This window comes from Muscardinus avellanarius (assembly GCF_963383645.1).
Source record: "Muscardinus avellanarius genome assembly, chromosome: 16".
In the NCBI taxonomy this organism is placed as follows: Eukaryota; Metazoa; Chordata; class Mammalia; order Rodentia; family Gliridae; genus Muscardinus; species Muscardinus avellanarius.
Window position 1 is genome coordinate 20,007,753 of NC_137802.1, and position 13,556 is coordinate 20,021,308.

Here is a 13,556-nt window from a genome sequence, read left to right on the forward strand (position 1 = left end):
ATGTCCAATCTTTATGCTTATTCATTTTTCTAGGGAGGGAGCCCATACTTCTCTTTAAAATTTTAATAACTACAGCCTAGATGTGACTAGTGTCCAGTGGCAATCAGGCACATGCTCCCCTGAGGCCCTGGGCTCCTTTTTGGAACCTCACAAACACTGTAGGCCTTACACATGTCTTGCCTTTGCAGCCATTTGCCTACTCACAGCATCACAGCCCACCCCATGGTGACCATTCGGATCAGCGACCGGCAAAGGCTTATCCAGCCCTACATTCACAACTACTCCTGGCTGCTCTTTGCCGCCCTGGCTCTCTATAGCGCCCACCTGGCCAGCACAGAGGACGTGGACGGGGAGAGGCTGGATCCCCAGGCCCGCCGCAATGCCACCACCCTGCGGAGCCAGTGCATGCAGCTTGTCGGGGACTGTTTGATGAAGGCTCACCAGGGAAAAGGTGACTGTTCCTCATGCACAGAATCCAGGATCAGCCCTCAGCTGTAGTGAAGGCAAAGCCCAGGCCGAAGTGAAGGACTGTGCTCAGCCCAGGACAGCAGAGTCTAGTGTTGTACAGAGGGGCTCACCCTAGCGTGGCCCTCGAGTTCTCCCATTCACCTGAGAGAAATGTTGGCATTAAAGTGGAATTTAGTTTCTCTAAAATATTTAGATGAAGATGTAAAAAATAACAGCTGGGCTTAGTGGCAAGCACTGTAATCCCAATACTTGGGAGGCTGAGACAGGTTCAAGGACAGCCTCATCAATGTGTCGAGGCCCTCCACTACTTAGTGAAACCCTGGTTCAGAATAAGAAATAGGACTGGGGGTGTAGCTCCTCTGAGAATGACCTTGGGTTAATCCCCAGTCCCACCCATACACATCCAAAAAAAGATGGAAAAATAATCATTTAGTATTTGAATCTACTAAAGTTTGCCAAGAGAATCTAAACATATATATTTGTATATGCATGTGTATATATGTATATAATTACATTAGTGCAATATAATTGTACATCATAATGAGATTCAAGGTGATACAGATAATATATGCACACATCACTTGTATATGCCCACCACCCCTCCCCTTCCCCTTCCCCATACACATTGGTGAGACTGATAGTAAAACCTCGTATAGACTTAGCCCTATTTGAACTGTTCCTTCCTCATTCCTTATTTCTTTCCCTCCCTCCCTCCCCACCTCCCTGCCCCAATTCCTTTCCACTCTTTTCTTGTTTTCTCTCCTGATTGGACTGACGCCCTTTTGCTTCCTATTTTTGTTCTAGCTCCCATATATGACCCTTAACCTTCTGAGACTGGCGGATCTCACTTAGCATATTTTCTAGTTCCATTAATTTTCCTGCAGATAACATAGTTTTGTTGCTCTTTATGACTGAGTAAAATTCCATTGTGTGTATATGCCACATTTTCATTGTCCATTCATCTATCGAAGGACACCTAGCTTGGTTCAGTAATTTGGCTTTTGTGACGTGTGCTGCTATAATCATGGGACGTAGGTATCACTCTATATTCTAACTTCAGTTCCTTTGGAATGATACTGAGAAATGGTATGGCTGGGTCACATGGTGATTCCATTCCTTGCCTTTTGAGAAACCTCCATTCCATTCTCCACAGTGGTTGTACTGTAATTTATAATCCACCAACAGGAGCAATGAACTTATTTCCTCTTTATTTTTTATTATATTTTTTTATTTTTTGTGGTACTGGGGATTGAATCCAGGCACATTCTACCTCCAAGCTCCACCCTAGCCCTATTTTCTATTTTGTATTTTCTATTTTATTATTTTTGCATGTGTTTGGAATGCCTCCAAATATTCCCCTAGCCCTGGTGGTTTTTTTTTCCCCCATTTATTTATTTATTTATTTGTGTGTGTGTGTGTGTGTGTGTGTGTGTGATATTGGGGTTAGAATCCAGGGCCTTTTCTACCTCCAGGTTGTACTCCCAGACCTATTTTATATTTTATTTGGAAACAGGGTCTCACTAAGTTGCTGAGAGGCACACTAAGTAGCTGAGACTGGCTTCGAACCTGTGTGATCCTCCTGTCTCAGACTTCCAAGGTCTGGGATTTCTATTTTATTTTATTTTTTTATTTTTATTTTTTTATGGTGGTGGTACTGGGGTTCCTGGAAGCCCTTCTACCTCTGGGCCACACTCCCAGACCTATTTTTTTTTTTTTTTGAAACAGAGTCTCTTAAACCAGTGCGGCTGGCTGCGAACCTGCGCGATTCTGCTGGGATTACAAGCATGCGCCACCACGCCCAGTCTATTTTAATTTTTAATGATCCCATTTTATCTTCTTGGTTAAATTTTTAGAGTTAGTTCTCTAAGATTTATACTTTACACCTTTACTCATCATATTCTACATTTTGTGTGTGTGTGTGTGTGTGTGTGTGTGGTACTTGGGGTAGAACCCAGGGGCTTTTCTACCTCCGGGGTAGACTCCCAGACCTATTTTATACTTTATTTGGAAACAGGGTCTCACTTAGTTGCTGAGAGCCTCACTAAGTAGCTGAGGCTGGCTTCGAACCTGTGTGATTCTCCTGTCTCAGCCTCCCAAGTGCTGGGATTACAAGTGTGCACCAACATGCCCGGCTCTTTATTCTCATTTTATTTATTTATTTTTTTGGTGGTACTGGAGGTGGAACCCAGAGGCTTTCTCCCTCCGGGCTACACTCCCAGACCTATATTATATTTTATTTGGAAACAGGGTCTCACTAAGTTGCTGAGAGCCTCACTAAGTAGCTGAGGCTTGCTTCGAACCTGTGCGATCTTCCTATCTCAGCCTCCCAAACTATGGGATTTCTATTTTAATTTTTAATGATCCCATTTTATCTTCTTTGTTAATTTTTTTAGAGATAGTTCTAAGATTTATACTTTACACCTTTAACTCATCATATTCTACATTGTGTGTGTGTGTGTGTGTGTGTGTGTGTGTGTGTGTGTGTGTGATATTGGGTGTAGAACCTAGGGCCTTTTCTACCTCCAGGCTATACTCCCAGACCTATTTTATATTTTATTTGGAAACAGGGTCTCACTAAGTTGCTGAGAGCCACACTAAGTAGCTGAGGCTGGCTTCGAACCTGTGTGGTTTTCCTGTCTCAGCCTCCCAAGTGCTGGGATTACAAGCATGCGCCACCACACCTGGCTCTTTATTCTTTATTTTGAAACAGGCCCTCACTGAGTTGCAAAGGGCCTTGCTAAGTAGCTGAGGCTGTCCTCAAACTGCGATCCTCCACCACACCCAACTATTTTTTATTTTTGAAATAGGGTCTCACTAAGTTGCTGACAGCCAGCTGAGCTGAGGCTGGCTGCAAACCAGTGATTCTATTGTCTCAGCCTCCCAAGCACTAAGATTACAGGTGTGCACTACCACACCTGGCCTTTATTTTCTATTTAAAGATCTTGTCGATTTCTGCAGGAAATTCCATGTGGTTCTGAGCTTTTCTTTGTTGACTTTTTGTTACTCTAATTTATTTTTTGTTAATGGTCTGTGAAGTCTTTCTATACCCTCTTGGTTTATTTAGGTAGGTTGTATGCATCTAGGAATTTGTCAGTTTATTCTAGGTTTTCTGATTTATTGGAATATAAGTTTTTGTTTTTGTTTTTTGGTCCTTGGGATTGAACCCAGGGACATTCTACCTCTGAGTTACACCTCTGGCCCTATTCTGTTTTTATGTTGAAATAGGGTTTTAATAAATTCTAGAGGCCGGATCAGGCGTGGTGGTGGTACATGCTTGTAATCCCAGCATTGGGGAGGCTGAGGCTGGAGGATCGCAGTTCAAGGACAGCTACCTAGTGAGCCCTTTGCAGCTCAGTGAGACCCGGTTTCAAAATAAAGAATTAAAAAAAAAAAATAGGACTGGAGGTACAGCTCGGAGGTAGAATACCTGAGTTCCATCCCCAGTACCACACACACACACACAAAAAAAAAAAAAAAAAAAAAAGTAGAGACTGTCCTCAAACCTGCAGTCCTCCTGTCTCAGTCTCTCAAGTACTGAGATTATAGACATGTGACACCATACCCAGCTTTGAATATAAATTTTCAATGGACGTCCTAGATAAGCTTCTTAAAAACAGCGTATAGTTGGATTGTGTGTGTGTGTGTGTGTGTGTGTGTGTGTGTGTGTGTGTGTGTTCTAGGGATTGAGCCCAGAGGCACTTTACTCCTCAGCTACACCCACACACACACACCTATTTATTTTTTATTTGGAAACAGGGTCTTGCTAGGTTATTGAAAGTCTCACTACTTGCTGAGGCTGTGATCTATTTCACATCAACCTAGTAAAACAAGTTTTCATTAAGTTAATGAGAGTACTCACTATTTCCTCGAACCTGCAATCCTCCTGTCTCAGTCTCACAAGTGCTGGGATTACAGGAGTGCTCCACCACACCTGGCCCAGCATGAATTTTTATTTTTCATCCTTTTTGCCAGTGTTTTAGGGTGGGGAGTTGAGACCATTTACATTCAGTGTTAATATAGAAAGGACCTTATTGTTTCCTGTTATTTGGAATTGTATCTTCTATTTGTTTAGGTTTTCTTGTTACTGTTTTTTTGTGGCACTGTGGATTGAACGCAGGGGTATTCCACCTGTGAGCTATACTACCAGCCTTATTTTATTTTGAAACAGAATCTTACAAAGTTTATGAGAGTATCACTGCTTGCCGAGATTGTCTTCAAACCTGCAATCCTCTTGTATTAGCCTCCCAACTACTGGGATTACAGGTGTGCACTATCACACCCAGCATGATTTAGTTTTCGTTCTCCTTTACATAGTTGTTCTTTTTTTTCTTTTTCTTTTCTTTTCTTTCTTTTTTTTTTTTTTTGGTGTGTGTGTGTGTGTGTGTGTGTGTGTGTTTGTTTTACACCCCCAGTCCCATTTTTTTATTCTTTATTTGGAAATAGGGTTTCACTAAGTTGCAGTGGGTCTCACTAAATAGCTGAGGCTGGCCAATGCTCCTGTCTCAGCATCCCAAGAACTGGGATTACAAGCATGTGCCACCGTGCCCAGCTATAGTTGTTCTAAAGACATTCATTCTTTCCCTGATTCTGGAGTTTACTTTTCATTCTTTCTTTTAGTATTATTTTTAAGTGTTTTTCTGTAGACCCAGCTTAGTCACAAATTTTTTTCAGCTTCTGCTTATCATGGAAAATTTTTATTTCTCCATCAATTTTCAAAGATAGCTTCACTGGATATATTAATCTTGGTTGGAAATTGTTTTCTTTCAGAGGGTGAGGTATATCATTCTAAACCCTCTTGGACTTTAGAGTTTGGGTTGGGAAATCTGAAGTAATCTTTTTTTTTTTTTTTTTTTTTACTTCTATGTCCTTGCTCTTTTCTCTTGAAGCCTTCAAGATTCTATTATTGGCCTCTGTGTAGTCATTTTGATTATGACGTGGTGTGGTGAGGTCTTTTTTTGTTGTTCTTTTTGGGATTCTGAATTCCTATACATGAATGTCCATCTCATTTTCTAAATTTGGATAATCCTCTGATACTATTTCTCTGAAGAATGGTTTGTACCTCTAGACTTCTTCAATTCCAATTATCCTTAAATTTGGTCTTTTGATATTTTCCCAGATTTCTTGAATGTTCTGATCATGGTCTCTGGTTGTCTTTGTTATTGACTGAGTTTTCCAGTTTAGATACACTGTTTTATAATCCTGAGACTCTGTTTTGTATCTGGTCTAGTCTATTGATGATGCTTTCTACTGAAGTTCAATTTTATTTCTTTTCTGGAAGGGGGTGTCTGAGGATGGAACCCAGGGGCATTCGACCTCCAAGCTACACCCCCTGCCCTATTTTTGTATTCTTTATTTTGAAACCGTGTCTTACTGAGTTGCAGCGGGTCTCACTAAGTAGCCGAGGCTGTCCGTGAACTGCAATTCTCTGGTCTCAGCCTCCGGAATGCTGGGATTACAAGCATGCGCCACCACGCCCGGCTTTAATTTCATTTCTTATTTGTTCTTTTATATCTTTGATCAACCTGATAGTCAATAGTCTGAATTCACTTTCTGTCATTATCTGCAACTTCAGTAATTTCATTACATTCCAGTAAATTCATTACATTTTAGTAAATTCCATTGCTATAAAGTTGTATTTATTATTGTCTTCTTGACCTTTTTTCTTATGTTTTCAAGACTCTTTAATTTTTTTTAATAGTTACCCTGCTAATTCTTGGGTAATTATTAGTATGAAAAGGTGCAATATCTCATAGTTGAGTTGAAGATTTAGTTCAGCAGTAGGGCATCTACCCCAAGAACATGTGTCACACTAGATCCCCAGAACCTCACAGACAAGAGGGAAGTAAACAGTAACAACCACAGTGGTGAACAGTATGCAACATTAAAATAGATACTAGGCAAGTCAGGTATGTTGGCTCACTCCTGTCATTTCCAGGACTTGGGAGGCTGAGACAGAAGGATAACAGTTTCAAAGACAGTCTCAGAAATGTAGCAAGGCTCTCAGCAAGCTAATGAGACCCGGTTTCAAAAATAAATAAATAAAAAGGACAGGGTGTAGCTTGAGGTAGAATGCCCCTAAGTTCGGTCCCCAGAACCACAAAAAATAAATAAATAAAAAGCCAGGCATGGTGGTGTAATCCCAGCACACGGGAGGCTGAGACCAGAGGATCACGGTTTGAAGACAGCCTCAGCTACTTAGTGAGGCCCTCCACAACTTAGTGAGACCCTATTTCAAAATAAAGAATAAAATAAAAAAAAAATAGGACAGAGGGTGTAGCTCGGATGTTGAATGACCCTGGGTTCCATCCCCGCAGCCACATAAATAAATAAATAAATAATAAAAGAAGAAAACCCAAGTATATGTATATGTAAATAATAAAAAGATAAGAAAAAAATCCAAGTATATGTACCTAAATAAACCACCTAGATTGTGCAAAAAGAAACAAAAAATAAAGAGGAAGAAAAAGAAAAATTCTTGATAAAAGGAGGAAAAGAAGAAAAATTCTTGATGAAAATGAAGCAGTTGACTCTGTTGAAGTACTGTGGACAGGATGCATATTCAGTTTGTAAGCTAGACTGTCCTTTCTGTTTCTTCTTGGGCTGTTTTCCTCTTAGAGCAAGAATCAGGTTTTTCAACCCTTCCTCCTCCTTGTTGCTTGTCTTGCTGCTGACGAGTGCCCTGGAGCTGAGGCTGGATGGAATGGGTCAGTTCTCAGCCTCCCTGCTCACTGCACAGGGTAGGATAGATTGGAAAGTACTGTAATTGGAGATTTGTCCAGACAAATAGCTGCATGCACACAGAGTAGGGCTGATACAAAGTTCTGAGTGGGCAGTTCTGGCAGCAGGAGTCCAGATTTGATTGGAACTTTAACACTTGTTGGATGTTACCTACTCTGGAGAAGTTGTGTTGATACTCTGATGGCCAAGCAGCTGCTAATCTCTGCTGGGTGTCTCCTAAGGATTTTACTCACAGGACGGAGCAACCAAACACCTTAGGTAGAGGGATCTCTGCAGGACTCAGAGACTCCCCTGCCCTTGAAAATGGCCTTCTGAGGCCCAGACCCCAAATTATACCCATCTGACTGCTTGTTTTCATGGACTCTCTTCAGTTGGTTATGCAGAGCACTAGACACAGAGGGAATGTGTCTGGCATCCCCCACTTTATCTCTGACTAGAACCTCCTGAGTACAGTCTTTTCTGTGCCTGTATAGCAATCTGCCAGGTGCATATTTTGCAAGTGCTGGCTGGGCCAGTTCCAGATTCCTCCAGCCACCAGCTCCAACTTGGGCTCCGCTCAGAATGGCTCCTATTGAACCCAGCATGCTGGCACATGCTTGTCATCACAGTACTTGGGAGGCTGAGACAGCAGGATCATGGGTTCCTGGTGGCCTCAGCTACTTAGTGAGACCATTGGCAACTTAGTGAGACCTTGTTTCAAAATAAAGAATAAAACATAAGGCTGGGGGTGTGACTCAGATGTAGAATGCCCCTGGGTTCCATCCCCAGTACTGAAAAAAAAAAAAAAAAAAAAAAAGGATGGCTCTCATCTCAGCTTTCTGCTCACCAGATGAGATGCACAGAGCTCGTTTCAGACCTTTATGTTATTTTTTATTTTATGTTTTGAAATAGGGTCTTGCTAGGTTTCAGAGAATCTCACTAAGTTCTGAAGACTTCCTCGAACAGTGATTCTCCTGTCCCAGCCTCTCAAGTAATAGGATTATAGTCATGCCACCACACCTGAAACTAATCTCCTTATTTTTTAACCGGGAATGCAGATCTATTTGTACACAATTATATTCTAGATGAGAGCTAATTATAAGTTAAATAGTTTGACATAATAGCTAGATGATTATTATTTCTTCGAGGACTGTTAGGGAGAAAATAAATACTAAAGTTTTTTGTTTTTGTTTTTGTTTTTTTTTTGTGTGTGTGTATGGACCTGGGGATTGAACCTTTGGGCATTCTACCTCCGAGCTACACCCCTAGACCTGTTTTTGATTCTTTATTTTAAAACAGGGTCTCACTAAGTTATGGAGGGCCTTATTAAGTAGGTGAGGGTGGCCTCGAACTCAGGATCCTCCTGTCTTGGCTTCCCAAGAACTAGGACTACAAGTGTGGGCCACCACACCCAGCTTAAAGTTTAGAGTTTAAATTTCTCTCAGATAGCTGGGCGTAGTGGCTCAAGCTTCTAATCCCTGTACTTGGGAGGCAGAGACAGGAGGATCGCACAGGTTATAAGCCAGCTGCACTACATTAAGAGACCCTGTTTCCAAATAAAAATATTAAAATAGGTCTGGGAGTGTAGCCCAGAGGGAGAAGGGCTTCCAGAAACCCCAGTACCACCAAAATATAAAAATAAAAAAAGAAGAATAAATTTCTCTCAGATAATGGACTCCTCTGCTTAACATTAGAGAATCTGACACCTGTATTAGGTAGCAAGTGGGTAATACTAGTGTATCAGAGAAAAGTGGGAATTTAGAAATCTAATTGTATTTCACTTTTACAGTATAACATTTATAATTTTTCAAAATAGACTATCCTGTCTTTGTGATCTGTTGTTAATAAAATGCAGGTACTCATTGTTGTCTGGACTTTCACCATCTGAGAGCAGGATCTAAATAGGTACAGACGGTCAGGGGTGTTTCTATTAAGTCCTCTTGTGTTTGGTGTGTGTAGACCTCAACCATCTGTTTCTATAGTGACAAAGTGACGGGTGGCTCTTGCAGGAAATAACTCTTGTTATAAACTCTGTGTGTGTGTGTGTGTGTGTGTGTGTGTGTGTGTGTGTCTGTGTGTGTCTGTGTTAGTGGAGATTGCATCCAGGGGTGCTCCACCATTTTTATTTTTATTTTATCCTTTTTTATCTTAAGACAGGGTTTCACTAAGTTGCCCATGCTGGCCTTGAACTTGGGATCCTCCTGCCTCGGCTTTGCAAGTACTAGGAATACAGGCATGTGCTGCTGTGCCTAGCTCCTTGTTATAAACTTGTGTGTGCTCGCGCGTGTGTGTGCGCTCATGCAGTATTCTGGGGATTGAACTCAACAGCATTCTACCTCCAAGCTACACCCTCAGCCCTATTTTATTCTTATATTGAAACAGGGTCTCACTAGGTTGACAATAGTCTCACTACTTGCTGAGGCTATTCTCAAGCCTGCGATCCTCCTGTCTCAGCCTCCCAAGTACTGGATTACAACTGACTATAAACTTTTAGCCATTTTCTTGTTTCCCCTTGTAGGTCTTAAAGCGCTGGCTCTTCTTGGCATATTGCCAGATGGTGACTCCCCCCCAGAAAATCAGGCCTTGAGGGTCACGGTGCCCACCGGCACAGCAGAAGAGCAGGTGGAAAAGAAAGCCGTCCAGCCTGCTGAGGGGCCGGCACAGACAGGCGCTGCTGCGCACTGCAATGTAAGTAAACTTTTGTGTGTGTGTGTGTGGTGCTTTCTACCTCCAGGCTATTTTATATTTTAATTGGAAACAGGGTCTCACTAAGTTGCTGAGAGCCTCACTAAGTAGCTGAGGCTGGCTTCGAACCTGCACGATCTTCCTGTCTCAGCTTCTCAAGTACTGGGATTACAAGCGTGCGCCACCATGCCGGCTCTGAGTAAACTTCTTTGCTGTGCAGAGTCACAAATTGAGCTCTGAGCCATTTACACAAGAAAGCACAGCAGAAAGGTTAAGCATAGACCTCAGCTAGCCTGCTGGGTTCCCTGATCTGTTAGGCCCTGGACATGTCACTGCAGTCTCTTTGCTTGTTTCCTGCTGTGTGATGAGGGATGGTAATAAAGCCTATAACATAGGGTGATTGTGAGGAGTTACATACCTTACATACTTTGAGGTAATGTTTGTAAAGTGCCTAGAACATGTACACAGTAAGGTCCATATCAGTGTTAACTATTCCTGTTACCTGCCTCCTAGTGGTTTTTGTAAAAATTAAAATAATTAAAGAAGTTACTTTTCTGGGTCTTGGCGCATGTCTCTAATCCTAGTACTTGGGAGGCTGAAACAGGAGGATCACTGGCTCAAGACCAGCCTCAGCAACTTAGCAAGACCCAGCCTCCAAATTTAAAGAGGGTCTGTGGGTATACTTCAAAGGTAAAGTATCCCCGGGTTCAGCTGAGCATGATGGCCCATGCTTGTAATCCCAGTTCTTGGGAGGTTGAGGCAGGAAGATCACAGGTTTGAAGACAACCTCAGCAGTGTAGCATGACTCTCAGCAACCTGGTGAGACCATGTTTCCAGAAACAATAAGAAAAATAGAATAGGGCTAGGGGTATAGCTTGGAGATAGAATGCCCCTGAGTTCCATCACCAGTACCCACCCAAAAAAAGATTATTTTGTGACTACAAAGTAAAAATAGATTATGATCTTATATGCACATACACACTACACACACACACACACACACACACACACACACACACACACACACACATATACACACACACACACACACACACACACACACACACACACATCTGTATTTCTTTTTGTGTGTACATGGTACTGGGAATGGAATCCAGGGGCCTTCTACCTTTGTGCTACATCAGTAACCTGATTTCTTTTTTTTTTTTTTTTGTGGTACTGAGAATGTAACCCAAGGGCATTCTACCTCTGAGCTACATCCCCAGCCCTATTTTTTATTCTTTATTTTGAAACAGGGTCTCACTGAGTTGCAAAGGGCTGAGTAGTAGCTGAGGCTGTCCATGAACTCAGATCCTCCTGTCTCAGCATCCCATATGCTGGGATTGCAAGCGTGTGCCACCATGCCCATACACACACACACACACACACACACACACACACACACACTCTCTCTCTCTCTCTCTCTCTATATATATATATATATATATATATATATTTTTTTTTTTTTTTTTTTTTTTTTTTTTTTTGGCTGGTACTGGGGTTCCTGGAAGCATTTCTACCTCTGGGCTACACTCCCAGATCTATTTTTACATTGTTATTTGGAAACAGGGTCTTCTAAGCCAGTGCACGCGGCTGGCTTCGAACCTGCGCAATCCTTCTGTCTCTGCCTGCCAAGCGCGGGGATTATAAGCATGCGCCACCACGCCCGGCTATGTATTTCTTTTTTAAATAAGAGCATAGCGTAGCTTCTGCAAACACTGGTGTCAGAGCATGAGCAAATGTTCCTCCTTTGCCTATTGCCACAGAAACCACTGATGTTTCTGACCTTTACCTCATCAAGGTTCTCCTTCATGAATTCCCCCATCTGGTGGTAAGAGCTCACCAGGGTCCCATCTTTTCTTGAAGACAAGTGAAGATGGCTGGCAGAAATGTGAAAATTTCTATTAGCTTCATTCTCCCAGAAAACCAGCAGAAGACAGGCCATGTAATCTCCTATGCTGGCTGTGAGCTTTTAGTGCTATGGACCACAAACCCCTTCTCCAGGCAGCTCTGTAATCACCCACAGGTTATGGCAGGGGAAGAGAGAGTACTTACTGTTGGAAGAATAGGAGGAATCGTCAGCCTTTACTTCTGCGCCTGGGAACGTTGGTGTTTTCTGTAAGCACTCAGGATCTTAGGACATTCTGCCCATAGGCTCTGTGCTTCTCATTGATTGACTTATTGATTCATTTATATCAGAACAGATTTGTGGATTTTTTTGTGTATGTATGTATAATACTGGGGGTTGCATTATATTTCTGAGCTATACCCCAAACTCTGTTTTATTTTTTAATTTGAAATAGGGTCTTACTAAGTTGCTGAGGTCTTCACTAAGTTGTTGAAGCTGTCCTCAAACCTGAGATCCTTCTGTCTTAGCCTCCCATGTCCTTGGATTATAGGTATGTGCCACCATGACTGTGTATTGTTTTTTTACTTGATGGATGTGATTGCTTCTTAGATGTACGTTGATACTCAAATTACCCCATGTTTAACCAGTGGCACCTCCTTTCAGCTGACTTGTGCATTTTTGACCCTGTTTCCAAATAAAAATATAAAAAATAGGTGTCTGGGTAGTATAGCCCAGAGGTAGAAGGGTTTCCAGGAACCCCAGTACCAGAAAAAAAAGAAAGAAAGAAGTTTGGTGGTTAAATTTTATTCCAGTCCCAATCCCCCAACAAGAAAAACCTAGGACAACACTGGGTGTGCTGGCACAGGCTTGTAATCCCTGCACTTAGGAGGCAGAGACAGGAGGGTCTCGCAGGTTCGAAGCCAGTCTTGCTGGCTTAAGAGACCCTGTTTCCAAATAAAATATAAAATAGCTCTTGGAGTGTAGCTCAGAGGTAGAAGGCTTCCATCCCCAGTACCACCAAAAAAAAAAAAAAAAAAAAAAAAAAAGCCTAGGACAAGCCCGAAACATCTTGTTATGTCAGAAATTAAGTGCAGAGACCAGAGGATCGCGGTTTGTGGACAGCCTCAGCTACTTAGTGAGGCCCTCTGCAACTCAGTGAGACCTGGTTTCAAAATAAAGAATAAAAAAGAATAGGGCAGGGGGTGTATATCGGAGGTCAAATGCCCCCGGGTTCCATCTCCAAACCCGCAAAAAAAAAAGAAAAAGAAATTAAGTGCAGGGATTACAACCATGCACCACTACTCCTGGAAACCACCAGACTTCAAATCCCAAGAAAGTCTTTTAGCTTTGCTGTGAGACCCCTTAAGAAGTCTCACTGATAAATGGAATTGTCAAAGGACATTGGAGGCATGTTTGTTTTGTTAAAATAGAAAACAGGCTGCATGTAGTGGCGCACGCTTGTAATCCCCATGCTCAGGAGGCGGAGACAGGTTCGACAGGTTAGTGCAGGTTCGAAGCCAGCCTTGCTGGTTTAAGAGACCCTGTTTCCAAATAAAAATATAAAAAATAGATGTCTGGGAGTGTAGCCCGGAGGTAGAAGGGTTTTCAGGAACCCTAGTACCACCAAACAACAACAACAACAAATAGAAAACAGTTGTAACCAGGAACCATGGCACACACCTGTAATCCTACTTGGGAGGTTGAGACAGGAAGATCAAAAAGATTCACAGCCGCCTCAGCAACTTAATCAGGCCCTCCTCAACCTAGTGATATCCTGTTTTCTTTTTAAAAAATAAAATAGCGCTAGAGGCATAGCTCAGAAGCAGAATGCCCCTGG

At 42.2% G+C, this 13,556-nt stretch overlaps 1 protein-coding gene across 1 annotated transcript in view; it reads left to right on the plus strand.

Annotated features, from left to right (window-relative positions):
* ZZEF1 (zinc finger ZZ-type and EF-hand domain containing 1) overlaps positions 1–13,556 on the plus strand; it is a gene marked incomplete at both ends in the record, with an annotated part of 182,721 nt that overhangs the window by 124,823 nt on the left and 44,342 nt on the right. Inside the window, 2 exons of the mRNA XM_080713975.1 lie at positions 189–451; positions 9,704–9,873. Of these exons, the coding sequence (XP_080570101.1) occupies positions 189–451; positions 9,704–9,873 (433 nt within the window). The remainder of the gene's footprint in view (positions 1–188; positions 452–9,703; positions 9,874–13,556) is intronic.